Source organism: Kryptolebias marmoratus, linkage group LG1 (genome assembly GCF_001649575.2).
Source record: "Kryptolebias marmoratus isolate JLee-2015 linkage group LG1, ASM164957v2, whole genome shotgun sequence".
In the NCBI taxonomy this organism is placed as follows: Eukaryota; Metazoa; Chordata; class Actinopteri; order Cyprinodontiformes; family Rivulidae; genus Kryptolebias; species Kryptolebias marmoratus.
In genome coordinates this window covers 11118864-11146825 of record NC_051430.1, presented here as the reverse complement: position 1 = coordinate 11146825, position 27962 = coordinate 11118864, and the positions used below count along the sequence as shown (strand labels likewise).

The 27962-nt window shown below is 39.3% G+C and overlaps 1 protein-coding gene across 2 annotated transcripts in view; it reads left to right on the top strand.

Annotated features, from left to right (window-relative positions):
• The window catches only part of dock5 (dedicator of cytokinesis 5), a 45081-nt gene extending 17373 nt beyond the window's left edge, over nucleotides 1–27708 (top strand). Inside the window, exons 12-51 of one of the 2 annotated variants that reach the window (XM_017414648.3) lie at nucleotides 2047–2189; nucleotides 2353–2478; nucleotides 2615–2739; nucleotides 3974–4072; nucleotides 4213–4285; nucleotides 5403–5506; nucleotides 5729–5909; nucleotides 6236–6333; nucleotides 7281–7370; nucleotides 8140–8240; nucleotides 8369–8503; nucleotides 8599–8710; nucleotides 9064–9134; nucleotides 9375–9481; nucleotides 9658–9794; nucleotides 12525–12620; nucleotides 12785–12883; nucleotides 13217–13387; nucleotides 13492–13592; nucleotides 13678–13736; nucleotides 13964–14118; nucleotides 14248–14333; nucleotides 15386–15542; nucleotides 15681–15721; nucleotides 15840–15930; nucleotides 16044–16163; nucleotides 16404–16493; nucleotides 16856–16960; nucleotides 17252–17393; nucleotides 18641–18722; nucleotides 18838–18922; nucleotides 19093–19179; nucleotides 19277–19453; nucleotides 22534–22617; nucleotides 22809–22946; nucleotides 23176–23342; nucleotides 23482–23605; nucleotides 23772–23931; nucleotides 24151–24269; nucleotides 24408–27708. In XM_017414648.3, coding sequence (XP_017270137.1) covers nucleotides 2047–2189; nucleotides 2353–2478; nucleotides 2615–2739; nucleotides 3974–4072; nucleotides 4213–4285; nucleotides 5403–5506; nucleotides 5729–5909; nucleotides 6236–6333; nucleotides 7281–7370; nucleotides 8140–8240; nucleotides 8369–8503; nucleotides 8599–8710; nucleotides 9064–9134; nucleotides 9375–9481; nucleotides 9658–9794; nucleotides 12525–12620; nucleotides 12785–12883; nucleotides 13217–13387; nucleotides 13492–13592; nucleotides 13678–13736; nucleotides 13964–14118; nucleotides 14248–14333; nucleotides 15386–15542; nucleotides 15681–15721; nucleotides 15840–15930; nucleotides 16044–16163; nucleotides 16404–16493; nucleotides 16856–16960; nucleotides 17252–17393; nucleotides 18641–18722; nucleotides 18838–18922; nucleotides 19093–19179; nucleotides 19277–19453; nucleotides 22534–22617; nucleotides 22809–22946; nucleotides 23176–23342; nucleotides 23482–23605; nucleotides 23772–23931; nucleotides 24151–24269; nucleotides 24408–24509 — 4540 coding nt within the window. In that variant the 3' untranslated portion in view covers nucleotides 24510–27708. Of the gene's footprint in view, nucleotides 1–2046; nucleotides 2190–2352; nucleotides 2479–2614; nucleotides 2740–3973; nucleotides 4073–4212; nucleotides 4286–5402; nucleotides 5507–5728; nucleotides 5910–6235; nucleotides 6334–7280; nucleotides 7371–8139; nucleotides 8241–8368; nucleotides 8504–8598; nucleotides 8711–9063; nucleotides 9135–9374; nucleotides 9482–9657; nucleotides 9795–12524; nucleotides 12621–12784; nucleotides 12884–13216; nucleotides 13388–13491; nucleotides 13593–13677; nucleotides 13737–13963; nucleotides 14119–14247; nucleotides 14334–15385; nucleotides 15543–15680; nucleotides 15722–15839; nucleotides 15931–16043; nucleotides 16164–16403; nucleotides 16494–16855; nucleotides 16961–17251; nucleotides 17394–18640; nucleotides 18723–18837; nucleotides 18923–19092; nucleotides 19180–19276; nucleotides 19454–22533; nucleotides 22618–22808; nucleotides 22947–23134; nucleotides 23343–23481; nucleotides 23606–23771; nucleotides 23932–24150; nucleotides 24270–24407 lie in introns of those variants that run through there. The other variant, XM_037975160.1, reaches the window with a different exon arrangement.
• Nucleotides 27709–27962: the final 254 nt, after the last annotated feature.

Sequence of the window (27962 nt, the reverse complement as noted above, 5' to 3'; positions counted from 1 at the left end):
TTCCTTACACACACAAAAAAAAACAAATTACACCACAGCCCACTTTGTTAATTTTTGCTTCCTTGACAAATTAATTCCTGTTTCGTTAACCCCTATCGGCTTACTTCCTAACAGAGAATTGGATAGGTCGAGAATTAAAAACAAAAAGGTTGTGCCGAATGGATTTTTAAAGGAGCAGAAGATTAGAGTAGCAACAGGACATTGATATTTGCTTGTTTCCTTTCGAAACACTCTTATGGTTTCTAAAAATGTCCCAAAGAGCAAAGAAATCATTCAGGCAGGTTTTTAGTGCCGGTTTTCTAAAAGAAAATGTGTCACTGCCACTTTTCGTTTGAGTGCTTTTTAATATTATTCATCGTACTCCAGTAATCAGAAAACTTGTATTCATGTAGCCTATTCTCAGAATTCAGAATAAAAGCCTGTTTAAGTACAGCATTGACCTGTGCTTTGAATTGATGCCTCTCCTTTTTTATTTCGTTCATACAGTACTCCGTACTTTTCTGTCTTGGTTCTGGACACACGCTCACGTCGAGCTGACCCCAGGGTCAGGTTTTCTCATTATTGCTTGTGCTTATAAATAATAAAAAAGGGTCTACATTAAAGCGACTCACATACGTCTTTTCACAGCAACATCTGTTTAAAATACAACAACCTAGAGTGGATGTAAAAATGTTGAATTTTGGGGGTTTTATCCACCTGAACAAAAAGCCTCTTAACGTAGTGGTCCTTCCTTGTTTTTACTCCTCACATCACTCTGACTTAGGATAAATTAGTTTCACCTGTGAGATGTAAAAACAGATATTAGAAATAAATTACAATTTGCATGTTGTAAACTGTTCAACTGAGAAATAATTATCTTGGTTGTATACATTGATAATAATAGGCATAAATGTAGCTTCTTCTTTCACAGAACATCAAATAATTCCGTTTGATTGTTTCTTTTTGTGAAATATTCAGCAGATGATGACTTATACTGAGTGTGGGTGGCAACAATATTCACCTCGTTGGAGTTCTTTCTATTTTGTCGCTGTGCAACCTGGAATTTAAATAGATTTTCAGTTTGATTAAAAGTAACAGACCTGCACAAATACTACTTACTAATGAAAGTAAATGGAAAAAAAAATACAAACCTTGTTTTAATCATTCTAAAAAATATAAAACTGAAAAGTGACATGTGCATATGTATTCACCCAAGCTCTGGTTAAGAGCTGGAATAAAAAATAAAGGAATATAGAAAGAGCATAAAATAATTCTTTGCTTTAATCAAAGGCAGCAGTGAACAATCTTGTTTTAAAGGAACCGACATTCAGAGCTTTCTGGCAATTTTACGGGAGTTTGTTCCACGTATTTGGTGCTATAATTGCTGAATGCAGCTTCTGCATGTTTGGTTCTGACTCTGGGGACATAGAGCAGATATGATCCAGACGACCTCAGAGGTCTTGATGGTTCATAATGCAGCAGAAGATCAGAGACGTATTTTGGACCCAGACTGTTTAGTATTTTGTTATCCAGCAAACAGGATTTTAAAATGTAGGTCCATTACTTATAATCAAACTCCAGGTTGTAAGGCAACAAAATAGAAAGAGTACCAAGGAAAGAGGGAGATACTTTTGGAACCCACTGTAAGCTCCTTGGTGAAAATGGCACAGTTTCACAGTTTCCCAGACACAAAGATTAAATGACACGGCAAAGGAATAACACCCAGATATTTGCATTTGAATGCAGAATAGAGACAATTGCACATTGTTTTGAAAACTGATTGCCATTTGATGATTCTATCAAGACAAATGTTAGAAGTTATACAACTAATAAAATCATTTATTTAAGAATTGAACATAAATAGTCTTGTATCTAAGTAGAGCCTGAGGTGTTTAGCGTTTTTCTGTTGTAGTCTCCGGAGGTAAGTGACATGTTTGAAGGGATAATGGTGTGTCTTGTCAATAAATCTAGAAGGCCTCACTGTGTCTCCGCAGCCCTTCCATCCATTTATTTGTCACCTGTCAGCGATGGCAGCTGATATTTCTTATTCCCATATGTCTCCCCCAGGATCGCTATGGAAACCTACATTCGCCAGAGGCAGCTCATCATGTCTCCTCTCATCCCTTCTCGAGTTATAGGAGAGAACGAGCCGCTCACGGCTGTCTTCAACAAAGTCATAGCCACGCGGGAGGTCAATCACAAAGGCCAGGGTAAGATGAAGTGCTCACAGACGGCGCTGTCCCCTGTGATTTCAGAGGCTTGCTCCAAATTAACCTTTTTGTTTTGGCGTGAAGTTAAATGTGTGTGAGGGATCGGCTACACGTACCCTTTTAGCGTCTGCCTCATTGAGTTTCCTCACATGTCTGCCGGCAGGGCTGTTCGTGACCCTGAAGCTCCTCCCAGGGGACCTTGCTCAAGTCAGGAAAGACTTCCCCCACTTTGTAGACCGCAGCACGGCGATCGTCAGAAAAATGGGTTTCCCAGAGATCATCCTCCCAGGTGCATTAAAGTCTTTGTTGCTGGGCACTGCTCCATGCTCCCCATGATCATGTTCATTTTAATTGTGCACAGAGCCGTGAGAGGGCTTCGTGAATTCTCTTCCCATTCACCTGACGATCTCTTGTTCTTTGTCCAGGAAACGTGAGGAATGATATTTATGTAACCTTGCTTCAGGGAGAGTTTGACCGTGGTAAAAAGAAGACCCCGAAAAACGTAGAGGTCATTCTGAGTGTGCATGATGAGGAAGGCAATCCGATGGAGGTAAAATAGCTGCGTCACTGCAACAAGGACTCTATAGTTTTGATTTATAGTTCCACTTTTTGTGCTTAATGGGGCAAAATCATCACACGGGCACAGTTAAAATGCAGCTACACCCTCTTTCAGTGTGAAGGTTTTATGTATCAGGATATAATAAAACAACTATCTGGTTCTTACCAGTTCTAACTAAAGGCCTAGCATTCTTTAAGGAATGTAAATGGCCTGCCACCTTTCATGACAGTTTTAGATCAAGATATTCTGAGCTGCTACCACATCAAATTTTAGCTCCGTACCTAAATATCTGTGGTTATAGGCATTTTTGTTTTGACTAATGTCGATTACCTGTGGTGGCCATCTTGAATTGGATTGACCCCAAATGGTAATCAGTTGTAGAGATACTTTCAGTAATTGTTTCCTGAAAGGTTTATTAAAATCTGTCTTGTGGTTCGTGAGTTATTTTGCTAATAGACAGACACCCAAACATATAAGCAAAGACATCTATGGTGGCGGGAGATAAAAATAAGGTAAATCTAACCTCAGCTAAGCAACAAAACAGGAGATATTACATTGTGTCAATCTTAACTAAAATCCTAAGAAAAGAAGGAGAAGCGTTGTGTTTGTCGAGACGCTTTTAGCAGCAATAACTTGAAGTCATCAGCTTTTTTTTTTTTTTCCCTTCCAGTTTTACATTGCCACAGAAACATTTTCGTCCCCTATTCCCTGCAACAATTTTCTCCACAACCTTGGAATGGAAAGCGGAGAGCACTTCCATTTTATCCTGACCATAATGCATAGATCCTGTGGCATGGCCCTAACAGATAACATGTCAGGTGGTTTTATGTGGGTCCATCAGCATGGGAGAAGCTTGATTTATTTTCTGTTTATGACCAATTCACAGGAAAATGAATGACACTGACATCCGCCTCAGATGTCCTTAGTTATTTCAGTGACAACATGCTGACATGTCACAAGAAGATGAAATGTAAAAAGTGATATAAATTATCTGATAAAACAGCAGCATCTCTTTCAGCACAGCCTCCCACGATCTGCTCGCACGGCGCCCGTTTCTGTACTAATAACTTTTCCGAGCAGGTTTATGTCTCCAGCCATGCCTCCATTATTTTATATTTGCGCTGTAAATATTTAGCTTTTGTCAAAGCAAACGTGAAACATAGGAAAAGAGAAAATTAATATTGTTGTCATGTAAAACTAATTGGCCTTTCTTCATTTTCTGTAGAAAGCGATATTTCCTGGTGCCGGCTATGATGGCATAACAGAGTACAGGTCTGTCATTTACTACCAGGTGAAGCAGCCTTGTTGGAATGAAACCGTAAAGGTGCGTCTACATCTGCAGGCATCACACTGCACACATCGTATATTATTTAAAAAAATAAAGGATTTGCCATAGCTCTGTGTAATCTTGTGGATATAATATGAAGGAAATCTACCTCTTTGAGTTTGTTATTTCCTCTGAAGGTGACTATTCCCATTGAAGATGTGTGCCGCTGCCACCTCAGGGTGATGTTTCGACACAGATCCTCTCAAGACTGTAAGTTACTCTTATTTCTGTGACAGATCCTGCCACCGTGTTAAAGGGAGAGTTCAGAACTTTTCAAGTGGGGTTCTATGGAAAGGTTTTATATATATATATATATACTGTAAAATTATTGTTTTCTATTTAAGGCCTATATGACTGACTGATGAAGATGACAATGATGATGCCAAAATGGAGTCTTTTATTAAAGTCACGTCAAGCTTCTCCTGACGTGTGTTTTAGGCAGAAGAGTTTTGCTGAAATGAGGAATAACGACAGCTGTCTTGATCTGATTGACTGTTTGGCATCTCATATTTCCCCGTGCGCTCCCTGTCAATCTTTTACCGACTGAACTTATTGAGACGTAAATCCCTCAAATCAGACATTGTTTGTTTTGTTATAAACTTGGTGCTTGGTGTTAAATGTAGTTTCTTAATACCTGCAACAGATCCCTTCTGCCCTGCTTCCCTCTGCCCGTCTCACACTCATCCTGCACCGGGGGCTCGGCGTTACGCCTCATTAGGGAGGCAAGACAAGAAGAGAGCACACTGTGTTCACAAAGTGAAACATGGCAACATATTCCTGATAAAAAAATATTTTTTTGATAATTATGCTGTTTTTGTGGTTGTTTGGAGACAAAATTGAAACTACAAATTTAATCATTTGCACAGTTCTAGTTTATATGAACACTGTTTTATAAATGTTTTGCGTGAACTGATTAGTTTGGCCAAAATATTGTGATATTCCTGCCACATGTGCCCGAGGCCACACTGAAAGTGCTACAGCAAACTGTTGCTGCTGATTTTTGTGCTTGCATTTAAATTACTGTGTAATGTTAAAATTAATATGTAGAAAGCTTTTTAAAGTAGGAATAGCATAAATTTTTGTGAAATCTTTGAGGTTGCAATTGTTTTAAGAAGGCAGGAATCCCCTTTAGACTCGACTGTGATTGGACTAGCTGTTGTCAGAATTTAGGTGTATTTCACCAAACTGAGGTTGTTCTGAGAGGTGCCTACAACAGGTAGGATATTTATTATTTGTAACCTTTCTGCAGAACCCCACTTCAAAAGAGCTGAAGCATGTCTTTAAGAACAGAGCCGGCCGGATTTACTTTTGTCTTCTGCTCCTTCAGCCAGGGACAAATCAGAGAAGCCTTTTGGCATGGCCTTCGTCAGGCTAATGAGAGGAGATGGGACCACGCTAAAAGATGGCCGACATGAACTTATCGTCTATAAGGTGGTGTCACGGGAGAGCATTTTATTTTTTTATAGGCTGAATTGAATTCTCTGCATTTAAAGATAAGTTTGATGATCTGATTATGCAAAAAAATCTGTCATGACTATCTGACTGTGGTCAGATGGATTATGCATGAAGCCCTCCTCAGTCAATAAATATGAGATTACATCTCCATCAGTCAATACTCTTTATGATTCATTCTCTGTGTTCTGAATTTCTTAGGTTGACGTGAAGAAGGCAGAAGATGCGACCGTTTACCTCAGCGTGCCAGCAACCTGGGCTGAAGTGGACGAGAAGGAGAAGCAGACAGGGAAGCAGTTTCACCATTCAGGGGCGATTCCTGTGACCAAAGACAGCTTCCATATCGCAACGCTCACCTGCTCCACCAAGCTCACTCAGAACGGTACTGCCGGGCTCATTTCTCATTCCCCCTTTTACCTCCCGTCTCAAACTAAACGATAATTAAAAAATGTCCTGTCGCAAGTCATTCTGTGATGGACGGCGCTGTTACTCACTCCCCCTCCCCCCACAGGTTGCTTTAAAATTCATTAAGCTGATATGTGTTGCTAATATTTTGCTGATGTTTTCTGATGCCTGGTTTAATTAAGTTTTTATTGAAATTTCAAGCTTAATCCAATTACCTTAACTGATGTTGTAACTGAGGAAGGATTACTCTTACTGCATTTGTTCTCAGGTGTTTTTTTTTTATTTATTATTTTTTTATTTTAGTGGATCTGCTTGGCCTGTTGAACTGGAGGTCTAATCCTGAAGCTCTTGAGCAGACTTTGCAAAGACTCATGGAGGTGGAAGGAGGGGAGATCGTCAAAGTAAGTCCTCACATGTTAAAATAATAAAATGTTTTAAACTAGGGGTGTAACAGTACACCTAAGTCATGATTCCTTATGTGCCTTGGTATGAGTGTCACAGTTTAGTACTGGTTTGATACAACAGTAAAAAAGGTAAATGGCCTGCACTTGTATAGCACTTTATCAAGTCAGAGGACTCCAAAGCGCTTCACACTACAATCAGTCATCCACGTTTATCTTTTTAATTTATTTTTATTTTTTATTTTATTAGGAGACAATGATTTTCCCAAAAGCAGATACAAAATTAAAGGCCTAGCATTCCTTGAAGGAATGCATATTGCCCACCACCTTTTATGCCAGACTTTTAAACTAAATCATTTTATGTTGAGAAGGGACAGGGTCATAGTTGTTTTGGTCAAACCTTGAAAGAGATGTTACGCTCATGTGATATTGTAAGATCTTGCAAGATGTATTAGAGCTCAGAGAATGTCAGCTACCGCCACACCCTATGTTAGCTCATTGTCTGAGTACAAGTGTGGAAAAATGACTCCTGACAGAAAGCGGCCTACCATAGCAGTCTCAAAATGTGCATTATACAACATAACAGGCACATCACATTTCTCACACAACTGATTGGAAACAAACTGGCAGGACTTTAAGTTTCTCTGTGTTATTTTAAATCAGCCATTCATGTTTTTTATTTCTTGTCGTAGAGCATTTTAAATCTTTTCTGTCAAAGCTGTTAGCAAAATACTGTTTAAAAAAAATAGAAATGTGCGCCCACTTCTAGATTGGAGCGCTGATCTTCTGCTACTAACGTATCTGTTGCCTTGTTTAATGTACCCCTGCCTGCCTTTTGATGGTTTGGTACAAATACATTTACAGTTACTCCCATACTTTATACTGTTACACTGTCTTTATGGTGTCTTAATGTTATATTTATTGACAGGTTTGTGTTTCTTTTTCAGTTTCTTCAGGACACTCTTGATGCTCTGTTCAACATCATGATGGAAACGTCAGAAAAGGACACCTACGATACCTTGGTGTTCAATGCCTTGGTTAGTCCTTGCTAAAACCATAGTGCTTCTAGGGGGGAAAAATGTAAATACTTGTTTGGTCGATACATATTTTAGGTGGATGCTGTTAGCACTTCCTACTGTGATAAAAGCATTTCCTCTGACTGCTTCTTAGTGGCTATCTTCAAGACATTTAGGGTCACAGTTTAGGTCATCCCAGAGTGCTTGTCAGATGATTGAAATGCTTCAGAATTTCACAAATAAGCCTTTCATTTTATCAGAATCTTGAAGTTTCTAGGTCCATTTCTTTCCTGTGGCTGCTGAAAAAATAATAGGGGTTTAAACGTTTTTTTTGAGCTGTTATTTCCTTTGTTGCATAACTGCTTGTGGCACTTCATGTGCAACAGCCAAGTCAAGACTACTTTTTATAAAAGAAACAGCCAGAAAATGCAGAAAATGGGTGTTGTCAGCTCCATATTTAAATTATATCATGCCTCCCCCCCGTGTCTGCCTGTGAAGGCTGCTTTTTGACTTCATCTACAAATTTGACAATTTAACCAAACTATAAACATGTTGCCTCTTGATGCGGTCTGACAACCCATCATATTAACAAACACTTCTCTTGCAAAACCTTTTTCTAATGCAAAGCAGCGTATTTTGTTGAGTTCTTGTTTGTATTAGAAGCACAATACAGCTTTGATCCAACATTAGTAGAGTGAAAAAGACTATTTATATAAAGTTTTAAACAGGCAAACAGTTTTACCTTGCACAAGATGCTGATTTTTGTGTTCTTCTTATGTTTTTTAACCAGGTTTTTATCATCAACCTTATTGGTGACATCAAGTTCCAACATTTTAATCCAGTCCTGGAAACATATATTGACAAGCACTTCAGTGCCACTTTGGCCTACATGTGAGTTCTGGCTTTCCTACTTTTGACAACTTATGGGTGCTTTTTATTTTTAGTACTTTTTGCTCCTCTTCTCTGCCTACGCCCAAATTACCCAGAGACCCTAATGCCAGACTTCTTCGCTTTCTCAGGAAGTTAACCAAGGTGCTTAACTACTATGTGGGTCACGCTGAGGAGCCCACCCTGACAGAGAGGCTCTACGCAGCACTCAAAGCTCTCAAGTACCTTTTCAGGTTTATTGTTCAGTCCCGAGTCCTCTATCTCAGGTACCCGGAGTCCTGCCACACATGAATACACTCTGCATTTAAATATTTCAAGGATGACTTTTTCCCTAATGCAGTTTCTGACTTTTCCTTCTCAGATTCTATGGGAACAGTGAAGATGGAGACGCCTTCTTCAACTCCATTCATACACTTTTCCTTTCTTTCAACAATCTGATGGACAGACCTCTGGATGAGGGAGTGAAAATAAAGGTAAGATTTTGTATATTATTTGTGTTGCACGGAATGTTTTGGATACATTTTAGAAAAGCCTGTTTTGTGCTTTTTCTTGCTTAAAAATAAAACTGATGCAGTTGATCACACAAAATGAAAGCATTACCTCTATTTTCTGTTTCTGTATTTTTTTAAACGGTGTTTACGTGCAGCAATCCAGCTGTGAAAATCTGTTATACTGTTGTGAAATTGTTACTGAAATGTCATACAAACTGACTGCAACAATAATGTGAGCTCCCTGTTGGTAGTTTCTGTAAAGCGAGGAGAAAAGCAAAAAAAAAAAAACCTCCCTAAGCTTCAGACTGATAAGAACTGATTCTTTGTTTTTTCAGGGGGCAATATTGAAATACCTTCCCAGCATCATTAATGACATCCAGACTGTGTTTGATCCGGTAAAGCTCAGGTAAGTCACCAGAGGGTTTGCACAACAGGAAATGATAATTACCTGTCTCAGTGCAAATTATCAAGCTCACTTCTGCGTAAGGGTGTTCTTCTCAATTTTTGCTGCTCTAAAATCAACCCGTCTTGACTGCTGCTTATTAGCTCTCTGTGACAATAATTACAAGTTGTGAAATGAATTTGCATTAGGATTGTCTAGACAGATGTTTTTCTTTTTCCTTTTTTTTCTTTGTTTTCTCTTCAGTGTTCTTCTTGCAAAGTTCATTGAGAGCATTCCTGACTCACAGCTCGTGCGTCAGAAACTGGGCTGCATGTGTAAAATTGTTGAGAGTGACCTTTTCAAGCAGCCAGGTAGGAGCTTTTGAGGCCCCACGACTACATAATGACATTTCAAACAAGATGAAAAAAAAAAAAAAACCCATCCTATATGCATTACACTTGCATATGTTTACTAGGTAACCTTAATTAAAAAGAAATGTGCTGTGGAATTCTGTAAAGATGTTTTTTTCTCTTCTTTGCTGCTGCAGAATGTCGAGATGTGCTGCTGCCGCTCGTCACTGACCAGCTGAGCGGGCAGCTGGACGACCACTCCAGTAAACCGGATTATGAGGCTTGTGTTCAACTGCTCAGCACGGTGCTGGACAACTTGGACCGCAAAGATGTGGTGAGGAGTTAAAGTTTATCTCTACAAATAAACACATCCAAGCTAGAGAAAGAGTAATGTGATCAGATTATTGTGGTGGATATCAGTGACAAAGGTGAGCCTAATTCTCTTAGTGACTCTGCCCACCCTTTGAGATGGGGTCTGAAGCCCCCACACAGGCACCCACGGGGAGCCCAGAGTAAAACTGTTGTTTTATGGATCCTGTGGAGGTGATTCGGCTCCTCTTTAGAGGGTGTCCAGGAAAGTGTGACCTGGAGGGAAGCCTGTGGGCAGACCCCGAGCATGCTGCGGGGGGCCTACATATTGAATCTGGCCGGAGAGATTCTTCAGTTGTGGTCGAACAGTAGTTTTGGTTTAGGACTTAAATAATCCAGGACTATCTAAATGGCAGAAGTTGGATAGAATTGTAATTCATTGATTAAAAAAAGATGCCTCTCCACATTTTGTTGAGGAGTAGTATTAAAACAAACATACATTTGTAGCAATAATCATAAAGAATTAGATAAAAATTTCTCTTGAAGGAATATAAGTTGATGGGCAGTTATGATAAAAAGAAAGTACAACCAGCTGATTTTTGACCATCCATCCATCCATCCATTTTCTTTACCCGCTTCTCCATTCTGGGTCGTGGGGAGCTGTTGTCTCCAGCAGCCACTGTGCAAGTGGGAGGGGACACCCTGGACAGGTCGCAAGTCCATTGCAGGGCCACATAAAGACGCTCTCACTCACACCTAGTGACAATCTTAGAGTTACCAATGAACCTAACATGCATGTTTTTGGTCTGTGGGAGGAAACCGGAGGACCCGGAGGAAACCTACGTGAGCTTATATATCAAGACAATACCTCCACTTTTAAAAGAATGTCCTAATATACTGTATAAACATTAAACATGAGGTATGCAGTGTGACTGAAAGAACTAGATCCCAGATACAAGCGGCTGAAATGAATTTCATTGTAAGGTGGCAGGCTTAGCCTTAGAGAGAGGGCGAGAAGCTCCGTCATCCTGGAGGAGCTTTGGGTAGAGTCACTGTTTCTCTGCATCAAAAGAAAGCCAGCTGAAGTGGTTCGAGCATCTGATTAGGATGCTCTGGAAGTTTCCTGGGCATGTCCGATTGGGAGGAGACCCAGAAACTGACCTAAAACTCACTGGTGGAATTATATATCCTCCCTGACCCCAGGATCCCTCAGGAGCTGGAGAGGGATGTCTGAGTTTTCCTCCAGGTCATGTTAACTCCAAAACCTGACCTTTAATAAGTGGTGGTGAATTGATGAATAGATGGTTGTATATCAGGACATAATAATAAAAAGATAGTCATTACGTTTTTACAAGGTCTTAAAATGAGCTCATTGCAATCTCAGATGAACAACACATGACATATTAGATTGTCTTGTTGTTTATTTGACAAAAAATAAATCAAAATGTAGCTATGGAACAACTAAAGAGACCCTTACTGCTTCCATGGGAATAAAAAGGGTAAATAAGAGCCAAAAGCTGCTCATCAAATCCAATTGATTTATTGATCATCAGTAAATGTAAGAACCTGTATAAAAATAGGTTTCAGCAGTTTGCTGTTTCTGGAGCCTTCGGGAATGTTTTAACACATAACCAAAGATGGAAGATATTTCTTCACAAATAGTGGAGAAGCAATTTTTGTTGTCCATCAGTCTGAGAATAATTGGGACCATTTTCAAACCATTTAAAGTCCATTATTCCACTGTGAAAAAGATTATTGACAAGTGGAAAATGTTCAAGACAGGTGCCAATCTTCCAAGGAGCAGACATCCCAACAGATTCACCATGAGGTCAAACCATTCTGCGTTTAGTAAAATAATGAAACCCAAGAGGGAGACCCTACAGGTCTCAGCCAGTTCAGCCCTAAAGTTTAAGACAGTTGTAGTTATTGTCACTTTCTGCCTCTGCATTTAGACTTAGTTTTTAGTAAATAAATTAAAAGACCTGGTTATGGTAATATCTTTTTTAGTCAACTGTATAATTAAAAGAGAATATACTTAGTTTTAACCACAAATTAAAAAAATAGGATTCATTTTCATTCAGTCTCACTAAGTGGGGCTCATTTTGTTAAATGTTAGTGAGCAGAAAGGCGAGCAAGAGCATTGCCAACCAAAATGGAGTTCACTGCACATGTTCTCGCAGTGAGTGACTAAAAGAGGTACCACATAGCTGAAAGACAACAAACTTCCAAAATGAAAAATAAAAGTGACGGCTGGAGATCAGTGATCAATTTTTCGGCTTTGGTTGTGCACACAAAAACTGACTAATACCTCTGATGAATATAGCCGAGTCGATATGTTAGTCTGTTTTTGTTTGCACAATAAAAGCTGAAAAATTAATCAATAGGCTCCAACTGTTCTTTATGCTTTTTTAATTTTAAACTCAACTTTCCAGTTCACCCATCTTTTGTTTTCCATTTGTGAAACAAATCATCATGAGAATGGTGGTATTGTCGTTTTACAATCATACAATTGTCCAAATAGATTCTGATTTTTTTAGCGCGATTCAGCTAGTTAATTAGCTGGCTTTTGTCCACTCATTTTATTAGTGAAAACTGATGAAATGGTGGAAATAAAACAACAAGTATGTCAAAGTCTGTGGAAATAAACAATGAAAATGTGACAGATGTGGTGTGAGTCAGCCCATGTAATCTGATGGCACACTGCAGCGCCTGTGTTTTAGCTGATAAGTGTCCTGGGTCTGTTGTGTCTGCGCAGGGTCCAACCAGAGGGCACATTCAGCTGATAATGGAGCGGCTTCTTCGCAGGGTTAATCGCACTGTCATCAGCATGGACAGATCCTCTCCTCTCATTGTAAGCCTTCACCACAACATTACAGCTCGGATGTGTCCAAACACTGACACCGACAACAGCTAATTTACAGCAATGTGTGCTTTATTATGCAAATGCTTTTGTTTTTTCTCGAGGAGTGATTTTCGGTGAAATCTCTCGAGTATTAGCTGTCACTTTTTTGGCAGGGCCACTATCTTGCCTGCATGACGGCCATCCTGAAGCAAATGGATGACATGCATTACACCCACTACATCAGCACCTTCAAAACGAGACAGGATATCATTGTAAGTGTCTCGGCTCCTCTACTGTTGGCTACATCTTGTCCTGAAGCATCTCATCAATAATGAGCAATAAACCACCCTGGCCACTTACTTCTCCTTAAGAGATTATTGATTAGAGACATTTCATGCAGCTGATTGCACTGACAGGGATGAGGATGTTAGTGGGCCCCCATTAAACTCAGGAGGGCATCATGTGTGACTGACATGTAAGGGCGGTGCTGCTGATTTACCTCACGTGCTTTGTCATGTTTTGGATGTTCCTAACAGCGTTTCTGAAAAAAGAGACGCTGCTGCTTCATCTGCAGTAAAACGTTTTATTTTTCCTCCTGACTTTAGGACTTCCTCATGGAGACATTCATCATGTTTAAAGACCTGATGGGAAACGTCTTCCCTGCTGATTGGATGGTCATGAACCTGGTGCAGATGCAGGTCTTCCTGAGGGCCATCAACCAGTACTCAGATGTGCTCAACAAGCTTTTCCTGGACCAGGCCCACTTTGAACTCCAGGTGAGCCTCGTCCATCTCTTTCCTATGCAATCCGAATCTAAAGTTGAGCCTCACAAGAAGATAATTATAGCATCAGTATTTGACAACCCTTGCTTCCCTCGCAGCTATGGAATAACTACTTTCATTTGACTGTGGCGTTCCTCACCCACAAGACACTGCAGCTGAAATCCTTCTCTCAAGAGAAACGGAATAAGATACTGAACAAGTGAGATTACTTACAGTTCATCAGAAAAGGTCATTTAAATTATGAGAACCTAATTAAACCGTTCTCTGGCTTATATTTGCTGCAGATACGGAGACATGAGGAAGACGATTGGATTTAAGATCAGAGATATGTGGTACAATCTCGGTGAGTATTTTGCACCAGCTGATAACGCTGCTGTTTATTCAGCTGCTGCTGGTAATGCAAGGAGAGTAACAAGACAATATTTTTTTTTATTGTCCAGTTTCAGTGAGTGCTGTTGTTTTTCTTTGGCACATTATTAGATTTATCCTCTGTTTGTAGAGCAGTGAAGAGGCAGCCTTTTCAAATCAGGCCATAATATTTCTGCGTGATAATGTTTTGTTGTCCCTTAGGCATGCACAAAATGAAGTTTATCCCGGCGATGGTCGGACCCATTTTGGAGGTCACGCTGGTACCTGAGCCCGAGCTCAGGAAGGCTACCATTCCCATCTTCTTTGATATGATGCAGTGTGAGCACAACTTCAGCCCTACACGCACCTTTGAAACGGTATACTTTTGTTTTAGAAGTTGACTTCTTTTGGCCAAGATCTATTTGACTTTAAGTAAAGCAGCTTTTGGATAAATATGGCACTTGTTTTTACAATCATCTGTTTTTATTTTCCTTTTACCTTTGCAGTTTGAGAATGAATTGATAACAAAATTGGATCAAGAAGTAGAGGGAGGCCGAGGGGATGAGCAGTACAAAGTCCTGCTGGAGAAAACGTAAGGCCGAGGAGAAGATCAAACAAAATATTTTTTTCATTATCAAAGTTTTTTTTTATAAAGTACAACACATCAAGCAAGATTTTATTTCAACCTAGTTTGAAATTTAAAAAGGATTTCTTCTAAATTACACCAAACTCCTTTCTGACTGCTTTGTGAAAAGCCTTCGGTGAAGCAGATTGTAAAGATAGTCTGTTAGAATTACAAACAGCCCCTGACCAATGGAAGGTTTTTTTGTGCACACAAAATACAGTTTCAAACACTTTCCAAAACGGAAAACAAAAAGTTCTCGCATTTATTGAAGGAATGCATATCACCCGCTGCCTTTCATGCCAGAGCTTTAGACTAAGATATTGAGACATGATGGAGCTGTAGTCCTTTTGGTCAAACCTTGAAAAAAACCCAAACACAATCTGACAGTTAATGCTAAAGTTTTAGGCAATGATGTGTGGAGCACTTGTAGTATAGTTTGTTAATGACTCTCAGCTACAACCACACCAAATTTTAGCCCAATAGGTGTAAAATTGATTGAGTTATAGCCATTTATGTTTCCTAATGTTGATTAGCTTTGGTGGCCATCTTGAATCAGGTTGACTAATGGTTCTAGATGTTCTAGATGTTTATCCAATGATTATTTCCTGAAAGTTAGCTCACAGAGTATGTGATGGAGATCAGTCTCAGCTGCGAGGACACCAGACTGTAGGCCAATTTAACTACTTTTTATTACTAACTAAGGTATAACCAATTTTTATTTAAAAGTCTGTTGGCCTTGGCAGCCATCTCAAATCAGGTTGACTCCAAAGGTTAATAAGTTGTAGATGTACATCCACTGATTCCTTTCTACAAGTTTCATTAAAATCTGTCCAGTGACTCATAAGATACTTTGGGAATAGTCAGACACATTAACACTTATTGAACATTTTTATCATCTGCCTTTGCTTTCCGGCAGCGTGCAATGATGATGTTTTAGTGAGAAAGCCCATTTTGGCAGATTGGTCAACAATAAATAGTCCTTTAGAGCTGTTGTTTGTGAAGGCTGTGTGTTTGTGCAGATTACTGGAGCACTGCAGACGCCACAGATACCTGTCCCAGTCAGGAGAGGAGCTGGCTCTGCTCCTGAGCAGCCTGCTGGAGAATCTTCTGGCGTACCGAACCATCGCACAAGATGGAAGTCCCGAGCACCGCATGAGCTGCACTGTCAACGTCCTGGTAGGCTTTATACCTGTAGGCTGTAGGACTTGTTTGTGCATTTACACAAAGTCAATACTTGTCAAAAGCTTAACAGAAGTTTTTTTCAGAAATGTGATACTTAAAAGGTTTTTTTTTTTTTGGTTTGTTTGTTTGCAGAACTTCTACAAAGAAAAAAAGAGGGAGGACATTTACATCCGGTGAGTCAAGAAGGATCACAAACATTTGCACTTTGAACCAAAGAGGTTGGGCCTCTTTTGTAAACTCAGTTGTTTTTTTTAACCACAAATTAGTAAACTTATCAATTAATATCAACAGATATTTGCATAAGCTGCGAAACTTGCACCTGGACTCCGAGAACTACACAGAAGCTGCTTATACACTGATGCTACATGCTGAATTACTCGAGGTCTCAGGCTCATTAAGGACTTGTTTCACAAAGCATCATATATAAATATATATATATATATATATAATATCATTTTACTAGAGTTGCTTTTTAATGATGACTTTCTTCTCCAGTGGTCAGACAAACCTTGTGCATCTCATCTGATACCTCGAGACGGGGAGCATGTGTGGACCCAGCAGGAGCTGAAGGAGAGGCTCTTCCATGAAATCATTTGTTACTTTGACAAGGGCAAGGTGATTGTAACTGCTGAACATGTCAGCTTAGCATAGTGCGTAACTTACTTTGAGGTTTTGTGTCGAAACTCATGGTGTTGTAACATCAGCTCCCACACAAACCACAGAACTTTGTGTTGTAAAGGTGGAGGGAGTTTCATTAAAGGATGGCAGATGGCTATGTCTAATTTGTGCTTCAGGTTTTATGTCCATGTCTTATGGTCTTCCCCCTTTAAATGTGTGCTCTGCTTGTATTCTCAGCTGTGGGAGAAGGCCATTGAGCTGGGCAAACAGCTGGCTAAGATGCACGAGACCCACATGTTTGACTTCATGGAGCTCAGCCAGCTGCTGGTAGGAAGAGTCGTGCACTATAATTCAGCGTCATCTCATCTAAAACATTAGAAAAAAAACACTCAACTTCATAAGCCGATATGAAAACAGCTGTAGTAAAATGTATTATTTATGCCAAAAGCATTTAATGAGACATAAATGTGACTTTATCTAACTTTATTCAGCTCATTTTACCCAGATTATGTCTTCTAATGCTGTTAGTGTCATTTTATCATAAAAAAATACAATTTTAAAGCCTCAGTGTAAGAGTTGAAGTGGATTGTCATCCTTTTTTGTTTCAGTTTGTAACTACTGGCAGGCTATTTACAACATACCACGTTATGCAATTCTTTCTTACCACAATTTGTTGTCGTTTGTTTCAGAAAAACCAAGCCAAGTTCTATGAAAACATAATGCATGCAATGCGGCCACAGCCAGAGTACTTTGCTGTTGGTTATTACGGCCTTGGACTCCCTTCTTTCCTCAGGGTGAGAAAATTATTACCTGTTTCAATAAATTGAGACTCAGAGAAACTCTCATATTGTTGTGCTTATGCAACGAGCTGGCATTTTGAAATATTTCTCGGGGCAATGTGCAATAATTCCAATGAAGGTTATTGGCTTTTTGATGTCATAAGAGAATGTCAGTGTGAAGGCAGTTTTGTCAAAGCATTAATCATGCCTCTCATTTAGTATAGAAATTAACTTTAATGGCAATTCTTTCTTTTTTTTATAGACTTTAATGTGTTCTACAGTAACTTTTTTTTCCCACTTCTGCAGAACAAGATGTTCATCTATCGAGGTAAAGAGTATGAGTGGCTGGAAGACTTCAGTTTAAAGCTGCTCTCGCAGTTCCCAAACGCGGTACGGATGACAAGCACAGCGCCCCCTGGAGACGACATCTGCAACTCATCGGGACAGTGTATCCTTTAATAAACCTCACAAATCTTGTTACACATGTTAATGTTGCTGAGATATGTTACCCCATTAGTGGAGTACATTTAGTGCAGATACAGTGGATAGCAAAAGAATACTTTCTAGTCTGTAGCCTTACAACCTGGAATTTCAATGGATTTTCAATTTGATTATGACTTTTGTAAAATACTTCAGATCATTCAAGTTAAATGGGAAAAAAATATATTTTAGATAATTCTGAAGAAAATAAAATGATACTAAAAAGTGGTGTGCATTGGTATTCACTTTCTTGGTAAAGTTTCAACCATTACCTTAAGAAGCCACGTAATTAGTTCAATAAAATCCACTTGTGGGCAATCTAAGTGTCATGAGCACCCATTCTGATAGCCCCCAGAATCAACACCAGTTTAATGCCTCTACGTAATAAGGGCTACCACCAAGCTACGGACAGCATGAAGACCAAGGATCTCTCCACACAGATCAGAGACAAAGTTGTGGAGAAGTACAGATCAAAATTGGCTTATCTAAACTATCCTAACCCAAAACATCACACGATGCACCATTAAATCTATTATTAGGAAACCAAAACTCACGGACCGGATAAGCAGGGCATTAGAGAAACATCCAGGAGGCCTAAAATCTGCACAGAGCTGGGCTCTATGGAAAAGTGGTCAGGAAAAAAAACACTCTTTAAAAGGGGAAAAAAGGCAGATGATTTGGAATTTTTCCAAAAGCCATATTGGAAACATATGGAAGAAGTGGCTGTGGTCAGATGAGACCATGTTGTCGACCATCAAGGACGACAACATATCTGTGACAAATTCAATATCATTCATCAAGTTGAGAACACCATCTCTACAATGAAGCATGGTGGTGGCTGCATCATGCTGTGGGGACTGGGAAACTGGTCAGAGTTAAAGGAAAGATGAATGGAGAAAAATATAAAATTCTTGAGCAGAAGCTGTTTGGATCTTGCAGAGATTTGAGGCTGGGACAGAGGTTCACCTTCCAGTAGAATCTTAAACATTCAGTTCAAGTCCCGGAGATATTTCCTTCCTAATATTTATTTCTAGGCAGCAAAAAGTAATTATAGTACCATGATTAATAAGATAATTGTTCTCAACATTTGCTAACTGCAGCTTCAGAGTTTGACTTTATGAAATATTAAAACAAAAAACATGAACGATTCAGTGCTCTTTATCCGCTCTGCTCTTCTTGATTGTTTCTGCTCTTGTCCTTAGCTGATCTCGCCAGACATCCAGTGTTTTACTGTGAAGCCTGTTCTCACAGTTCCCCCCCAGTTTAAAGACAAGGGGGTTCCAGAGCAGATATTAAAGTGCGTAACAAAACTCTTAGAGGCTGATTTATTTTACAGTGAATAGCAGGAGAGTGGTTTATTGTTCTCGGGGCAAAGCGTTCACTCAGTCCTGTCCTTTCCTGTTCTTTTGCAGCTATTACAGAACCAACGAAGTGGACAAGTTCCAGTACTCCAGACCCTTTAGGAAAGGTGAAAAGGACCCAGACAATGAGTTTGCAGTGAGCATTTTTTTTTAAAACTCACTTTTAAAGCAGTAAAGTTATGCGTAAGCACACATGCACAGATAAAAAGTAAATTAACTCTGTATATGCACATACTACACTCTGAAGATTAATGAAGACATGAAAAATTTCCCCCTTGAATAATTCATTGTTATTCTGGCCCACAGACTATGTGGATTGAGAGAACAACTTACGTTACTGCCTATCGCTTCCCGGGAATTCTCAAATGGTTTGAAGTCAAATCAGTCTCCGTGGTAAGACGCAGCCTTGATGCTCAGACTAGGCTGTTTGTTGTATTATTGAATCTTAACAAATTCATAAATGAATTAACAATTTTTGCCTGCTTGACAGGAGGAGATCAGTCCTTTGCAGAATGCCATAGAAACGATGGAGAAGGCCAATGAGAAGCTGAGTAATCTGGTGCAGCAGCAAGCCTACGACCGCTCTCTGTCCGTCAACCCGCTGTCCATGATGCTCAACGGCATTGTTGACCCCGCCGTCATGGGTGGCTTCTCCAACTACGAGAAGGTTTGACTTTCTAATTTAATATGACAGGTTTGCTGCAGAGTGCACTTTTTATGCCTCCAGCAACTGGACACTTTAAAATTTCATGTTGTCCGTACTTGTATTCAATTTTTTTTCTGAATGCTGCTGTATGTAAAAAGCAAATTTAAACAATTTCCTTCAGCTGTACCAACAGGGTCAAAGTTTGCTGTTTTTTTAACCTTTCAAAACACATTGTGGCATTGATCAAAAGAAATATAAACTGATAATGACACAGTCTCACACAAATGTCTGTTTGTATAAACTGACAATGTGGTGACATTTTGTAATTAAAAGGTCAAACTGACGTAGACTGGTTGTGAACTGCGGTTTGACTGGTGGACTTAGGCGTATACTTGCAAGGCAGGACTTCTAGTTTGAATTGCATCAAATAAATGCTCTCTTTTTTTTTTTATCTTGTAAGCCCTTCCCTCTCCAAAAAATTGTAGCACCTCTGTAAATTAGTAATTAAAGCAGGATTCCCAAAAATATTTAAAAAAATGCCCTTGCTATTTGAAAAACAAATATTCCTATTTTACAGTATGAGTGATGCAAGGTGGTGGGCGATATGTTTTCCTTCCACAAATGCCACAATAATTTTTTTTTTTTTTAATTACCATCTAGTGATAGAGAGTTTCTGCTCATTGTAAAGGGTTGATGTAGGACAGCAGTGAACAGTGATCGATCTGTGTCTTACCTGCTCTTTCACTCCTCATCACCACTGCATCTCCTGTTCTTCTAACAAATGTACATTTTTGTACAATGTATGTACTTTTGGGCTCAACTCAGTTCAAGATGGCCTCCACAGGTAATCGACATGAGCCGACTCAAGAAAAACTATGATTCAGTGACTTTTACAAATATTGAGCTAAAATTTGATGTGGTAGGTGCTGAGAGTCATTTACAACACACACTCTGAGTGTGACACCCTGCAATATCGCATGAAATCACACAATGTTATTTTCAAGGCCATTTCTAAACATAAGATGATCTAAAACCAGTATGAAAGGCGGCGGGTGATGAGCATTCCTCAAGAAATGCATGGCTTTAAACTATTTTGTATATGCTCAGACAGAATAATTCATAATAAAATACATAAAACAAGAATCTTATAAGAATTATTTGTGCCCTGAACAGTTTATTTCCAGAGTCTGTTGAGCTTTGCAAACTGCATTTCAGATTGTGAACAATGTTATTAATTTAGGTTGAATTTATTAGCTATTTTTTTTTTCATTTTATATTTTTCCACTCATTTCTCAATCATCTTCTCTGACATAATTTTCCATTTATAAATCCGATCAGCCTATCCGTAATGAACAACTATATTTATTTATATATTAAAAAATAGCCTCAGAAGTTCTTGTTTTCATAAAATTACAAAATAGTTTTAAAGCCACTGATCCAGGCTGGTTGGCTAAAGATTTCTCCTCCTGGCCAGTTTGAGTTTGTAAATGAAGCAGCACCTCTTTGTTACCACAGAAACAGGAAACATCTTCCTCAGCTCCTCCACCTTTAGCCTCACCCTCTTCCTTAGAGCAATCATTTTATTATCAGTGACACGACAGAGCTTCCCCTTTATGCCTATGATTACAGTCCAGTGGACTTGTTCTTCCTCTCACTCTGCTGCACAGCACAAATATATTCGTGCCAGGCATTGACAGTGCTGTGCAGCATAGAAGATGCTGTTTGAATGAAATGGAGATGAACTGAAATTTAGATTGTTTATGTTTTTCTTTGATCGAACATCATATTTTATTTTATTTAAAAGGGTTAGATGCAATTTTTGGAGTAGATGTGTTTTTTAATATGTCTCATATTGTTGAGATTCCGAGCTGCTGAGAAAACCTTTGGGGCTGCAGCTCCAGAACCTCAGACCTAACGCCTATCTTAAAAAAAAAAAAAAAAAATTAAATACATTATGCAAGAGTACAGAGGAGCTCAAAAAAACAATTTCACAGTGTATCTGTTTGCAGGCGGCATAGCTTTTTTGAAATCCTAGGTGTTTACTGAATCTTGTTGAGCACATAATGTCATCAAACATGGAGTGCTACACTAATTAAAGTCCTAGCATTTCATGAAGGATTGCCTACCACCCGCCCCCTTTATGCCAGAGGTTTAAATAAGATCATCTTATGTTGAGAAATGACACAGTTTTAGCTGTTTTAGTCAAACTTTGAAAAAGACGTGGGATCTCATGCAATATTGCAAGATGTCACGCTCAGAGTGTGCGTTGCAAATGACTCTCAGCTACTACCACACTAAATATTATATCAATATCTAAAAAAATTGACTGAGTTCTTACAATTTTGTGTTAGCTGTCAATTAGCTGTGGCAGCCATCTGGAATTGCATTGACTCAAAAAAAAAAAATTGTAGTTGTTAACCAATGATTACATTATAAAAGTTTCATTAAGCTCCATCAGTGGTTCAGGAGATATTTTGCTAACAGACAAACAGGGTTAGCTTCACAATGTGGTTTTTACACAAAAGGACCAAGCGACATCATAAACACAATCACAAGGCATAAAATCTGTCTAGTGGTTCATGAGATATTTTGCTAACAGAGAGTTTACTCCAAATTGTTAATGGAGAAATTATAAACAGATCTTGTGCAGTGGATTAGCTCTTTTTTAGGGGATCACCTCCAGCTACTACCGAACCAAATTTTAGGCCACTATCTATAAAATAGACAGAGTTAAAGCCATTTTTGTGTTGTTTTTTTTAAGGTCATGGGGCTGTGGTAGCCATCTTAAATTGGGTTGATTTCAGAAGGTAATCAGTGGTAGATGTATGTCCAACAATTACTTTCTGCAAATCGCATTAAAAAGTGTCGAGTGGTTCACAAGATATTTTGCTAACAGACAAGCACAAAAGCAAACACACACAGGGGCATCCTGCAGTCTGAAGGCGAAGGCGATTTTAAAAAAAAAGTTCGACTTTTACTTCGTTAGGAACTACAAAGTTGTGTGTGGCCTTTTCGTAAAACTGATGCTCACAGCTCTGTTTCTAATGAGTGAGCTTAAAATGCTCCGAGCCCAGATGTCACCCAGTTCTCCTCCTCTGCAGGCGTTCTTCACAGACACCTACATCCAGGAGCACCCAGGTGACTATGAACGCATTGAAGCCCTTAAACATCTCATCGCCCTGCAGGTAAATTCTTTCACCGTCACTAACTCTGAGGAAAATCCCATTTTTCCAAGGCATATATATATATATATGTATATGTATATGTATATATATATATATATATATATATATATATATATATATATATATATATATATATATATATATATATATGTATATATGCTTGACTTATGTGTCACCCCCTCCCCCAACAGATTCCTCTGCTGGAGGAGGGAATTCGGATCCATGGGGAGAAAGCAACGGAGCAGCTGAAGCCTTTACACAATCGTCTGGTCACTTGCTTCCAAGACCTTCGGGAGAAAGTGGAGTCTCTTTATGGTGTCATAACTTTGGTGCGTTGCCAACTGCAAACTCAATTTAATGCAAGAGGGTGCCAAGTCTAGCTATTGCCCCCCTTGCCTTCCTATCAATTGCTTCTCATTCAAAGCAGAGTGTACATTATATTAGCACAGGACCATAAATCTTCCTTTAGCCAGGCTTTTGCAACCTGCGCTTTGCCTGTCACTCTGCATCTTCCCAGCCAAGATCCCCCGATGATGCTTAATCCCATTTGTGCCCCAGCCCTGCTCTCTGACTGAGAAAAAGAAGAGCCGCGTGGGCTCCGTTGTGATGCCCTACATCCTGTCTTCCACGCTGCGTCGCATGTCCACAGCATCAACCCTGTCCAGCGCCTCCTCAGGCCTCTCTAGTGGCTCTGCGTCCTCAGATGGACCCGTTTCCTCCCAAGAGTTAGTCCCCCGTTTCCTCCTCTTGTTTTCAAACATTGATTGTTCAAAACAGAGCAGTTTGTCTCTTTTTATAGTGGATTTGTCTTCCGTGTCTCTGCCTCGGGTCATTCACAAATCGTTCCTTATTGTGTTGTCCTAGTGATCGCAGGGTTTCTGTTCTGTCCCGCTCCGAGGAAGACAACAGAATCGCTCGAAAGAACAGGAAGGAGTGGAGCGTGAGCAAATCACAAGTCCTGCTGGAGAGGAAGTCAGATACAGATGAGGTATGGCCTGACATGCAGCAACCTTTTCATATGTAGCGTGCACTATCTGCTATTTTCAATTATACTAAGACACTAGGTTATGTTTTTAAGGTTTAATTGTAAAAAGTGAGCTATTTAGATCTCAGTGAAAGTTTGTGGGGTTTTTTTCTGCTCTTTTGTCCCCCAGAATTCTTCCGATAAACAGCAGAGACCCAAAAGTTTACAACTGGGAGACAGACGGCTCACCCTCTCCCTGTTCCAGGGTACCTCATCGCAGCTCAGCCTGTCTAACCCACTCAGCCCGCTTCCCGCCTCTCCAAACACCCCACACACACACCGCAGTTCCAGTACGTAGCAAAGAACTCATCTTCTGACAAGCACTGCAGCGCATGCCAGCATTTTATATTTTTCTTTCTCTTAAAGTTAGACTTTTCACACGAAAACGGAGGAATTTCTTGCAGACTGTCTTTGTGTAAGCACATTCTGGTCTGCAGACCTAATCAGGTCACACATACTCACAGATGCATGTGGTCTGAAAAGCTTTTATTCTTTCTCTTCTGCACTAGGTTATTCATCACTCCTCAGTGACAACGATGCCAATACTATTGACACCCCGGGGACCCCCCCACCCATGCCTCCAAAGAAACATCCGCATGAGATTGACAACCCTGGTTTCTCTTCAGAGGTACATCTGCTCAGAGAAAATAACAACCCCTCCCTAATGCATATTTAATGACAAGTAAACGTTAAAATATTCTGTTTTTATTTTTACTTAAAGTCTTAACACAAACTCTTTTCTGTTTTTTTTTTCCCCCCTTAACAGTTCATTCCTCCGTTACCATTGAAAATCGAGAGCAAGCCTCCACCACCGCCTCCAAAGACTCGAAAGTCAATGTTCCCCTCGTATGAGCACCCCCCTCAGTAAGGCTTCACCTACGCACAGGCCTCCAAGTTTCACTAATTCTCTGATTTGACTGTGATGCAGTGTTTCCTTTGCGACATTGTGGGAACGCTGCAGTAAGGATGCAGACAGACGGAACGTGGGGAAGATTTTCTGCAGCAGTAATTTCTCGCTTTCGGTTCACATTTCCAAACAGTCCTCTCCTCTCAAATTTGAACCACTATTTTGGTATGAAGCTAAAGGGAAGAATGGATGCAGGCACACAGGAATGCATGTATGATTCTGGGTAGATTTTAGGGACAGTCTTAGATTCAGCCTATTAGTGTAATGAAAGAGTTGTTTTTTTCAACATAAGTCACTATGGTGTATTTTTTTTTTAAATCAGTGCAGGGAAAAGGAATAAATAATGGTACAACATTTTATTTTATTTTTATGTTTGTATGAAGTGACACTGGATGAATCATTCTCCCTCTGGCTGTTTAACAGCATTCCATATATGATCAGGAAAAAAGCTGCATTAGATAAACGTCAAACTTGATTAAGAGCAGAGAACAGAGTGTGTAGAAGGTTTCTGTTTGTTTGTTTGATGTGTAGTTATTTTGTGTTTCTTAGTATTATGAGCACAGCAACTTTCCCAAAACCACAAGGTTTCAGAGACACTGGATAGCATTATTGAATGTGGTGCAGATTCTGCATTTGTTTTATTGTTTGAAATGAACTCAGTACTGTACCTGATGCTTCCAAGATACACTACATCGAGCTGAGGGAGGTGTCAGGTGGAAGCACTGTTTCCCTTCAAGGCATTCATCCACTGGTTGAAAGATATTTGATTGGGTTGTCAAGCCTGTACAATAAATATGGATCTGGAGCCAATAAACAGCAGGAGACAATGGGTCAAGCTTTTTACCTAGGTAACTAAATCAGTTCTGTAATTCTTAGCTCATGCATTACACCTTTGGTGGATTAATTGGTGTAAAGTTCAAAAACTATATTGCGTTGTTTAACAAGGATTATCTGAGGTTGCCAGGCAACCGCTGAATACCCCAGAAAAATGACTGCTCCTGACCCAGTAGTCCATTTGTCCAATTTAATTTTGAAGATATGTGATCTGTGTTGGCAAAATGAGTCAGAATGAGCACAGGCTGCAGTGCAAAGTAAGTGGGAATATTGATTTTTGCCAAAATTGAGATTTGCGTAAGAATGAATCCAAAAAGACAACATCTAGCAATCCCGGTAACTAAAGTAGTATCTAAACTACCAAAAAAATACCTAAACTACCTTTTAAATTATCAGGTATCAGAAATAATCCTGTGTCTTTAATTTCCTTTGAAATTGAGCATTTTTCTCTGCTGGCTGCCGTAGCGCTGGGAAATCACTTCACATAATCTTTGGTCATTGTGAAGCTTGAGGATTACCCTTTTTAAAAACAGGGCTGGATTTCCCTATGATATCATTCCAGACTAATAGAAAATTGAGTTTTCAAACCGGCATTCTCTTAAACAAAACTCGCATGTTGCCAGACCAGGTGATAAATCGCCACAGTTCAACAATCTACATATCATTTTGAAGCTTTCTTTTTGAGATGGAGAATTTGAAAATAAAAACTACGCAAAACTGAAGAATACCCCAGTGTGACTCATTTTGCCAGCACGGGTCACATGCAGTATATGCCTGCTATTTTGAATGGCAGTTCTGTGGAAATGTTCTGAACAATAAAATCTTACCTGTTTAGATGTTTTGAGCATCCTCAGTTTAAAGAAATACAGTTTATGTCCAACAGGACTGACAAGCTGACGGGCGGTCTGAATGCAGCCAAGACCAAAGTGGGTTAACCTGTTTCATTGTAAAAATTGTGACTTGAGTTATCAAAGTTATCAACAAGGGATGCATTCCATTTAGAAGAAGTTCTGCTTGGAAACCTTTTCCTAGAACAACCAGTATGCAAAGGTGCAGAAGAGGAATCCACCTGTGCTTTAACTACTCTTTCAAGTCAAATAATCTGCAGTGACATTTGCCTATCACTGCCATATTAAAACAGCTTCAGGCTTCAAAATTGCATAGCGGTTCATGCAAATGCTAATATTTAAATCTTTACATTGCTGTCAGTTTCTCAATACATGTGGATTTCAGCAGGAATATTTTGAAACTCCTGCAAGACTTGATCCTAAGCTACACTGGAAATGCTACATCTGGCTGCCTCCGCTGCTGTTTGCGCTCGCAAAGACCACAGAATTCTATTTAAGCAACTGTGTAATTGACGGCCATGACATAGCGTCTGCATGATGTATTTTGTTTGTTTTTTTGTTTAGATTGAAGCTGTTTTAGGATGGCAGCAATCCATTTTGTTCTTGATGGCTTTTCTACAGAACCCCTCTTGAAAAATAGGTATAATATTCCTTTGACACATGGTGTCGTGGTGGATGGAGAAAACATGCACATCTAGGTAATTATGGACACAGTGATCGTGGCCTGGTGGTCTCAGCTGTCTCTGACTCAGCTCTGGGACAGACTCCAAACCCTGAACAGGTTACCGTTAGGACGGGACATTAAGAATTAAATGAAACATTTAAACTCTTTTCTCCTGATTGGTGGATTCAAAACCAAACTATAATCCTGAATAATCCCAACTTTCCTGCTTCAGGCTCCAGGTAAATATTTATAGTAAGACTGTCTCGTCGTGAAAGTAAAGGAAGAGATTTTCAAATATGTTCAGCTTGGACTTCACAGAGCTGTAAATGCTTTACAAAACAAACTGAAACGTCTTAATGGATCACATTCTTTTTGTTGAAATATTCAGGTGTCCTTTTTCATTTCTTCTTAAATCATTTTAATAGTGAATTTTGAAAATGATGACTTTATTTTCATAGATTTGAACACCCAGTGCGAACAGAGACTGCATTTTAATACATTTAACATTCTGCTTTTCTTTGCACTGTTTAACTGTTTTTTTTTTTTTTTAAGAAGCAATAAAGTAACAATGTGCCTTTGGAGCAATAGATCCATGGGGTTTTTACATGATCAAATTGTGAGAATTAAGTTGTCTTTATTTTTCTATTTTTAGACTGAAATTATTTTACAAGGGATTAAAGTCATTGTACAGAACTCTTTTCTAAACAAGCAGCAGACTATTTTCTACAAACGCCTCAAGAGATGTGTAATGATATTTTTTTAAACGAACAAACTATTGTTGACTGAACCAAAATAAAGACTTTTTGAAAGGCCAGCCAAGTCCCATTTGTGATTTATTTATTTATTTTTTTTAAAGAAAGAAATGATCTTTTATTACCGAAATGCAATTCTGTAATCACAGAAGACACGATTGATTCCTCTCTATGTTCTCACAGGGAACATTGCACGCTCACAGGCTGTGATTCGAATGCTGATAGGCTAACAAATTACACATTTAAGCTCAACACATCTAACAAGCTGCCATAAAACCGGTGATTTATGCATTTCAAATACAAAGGGTTAGATGTA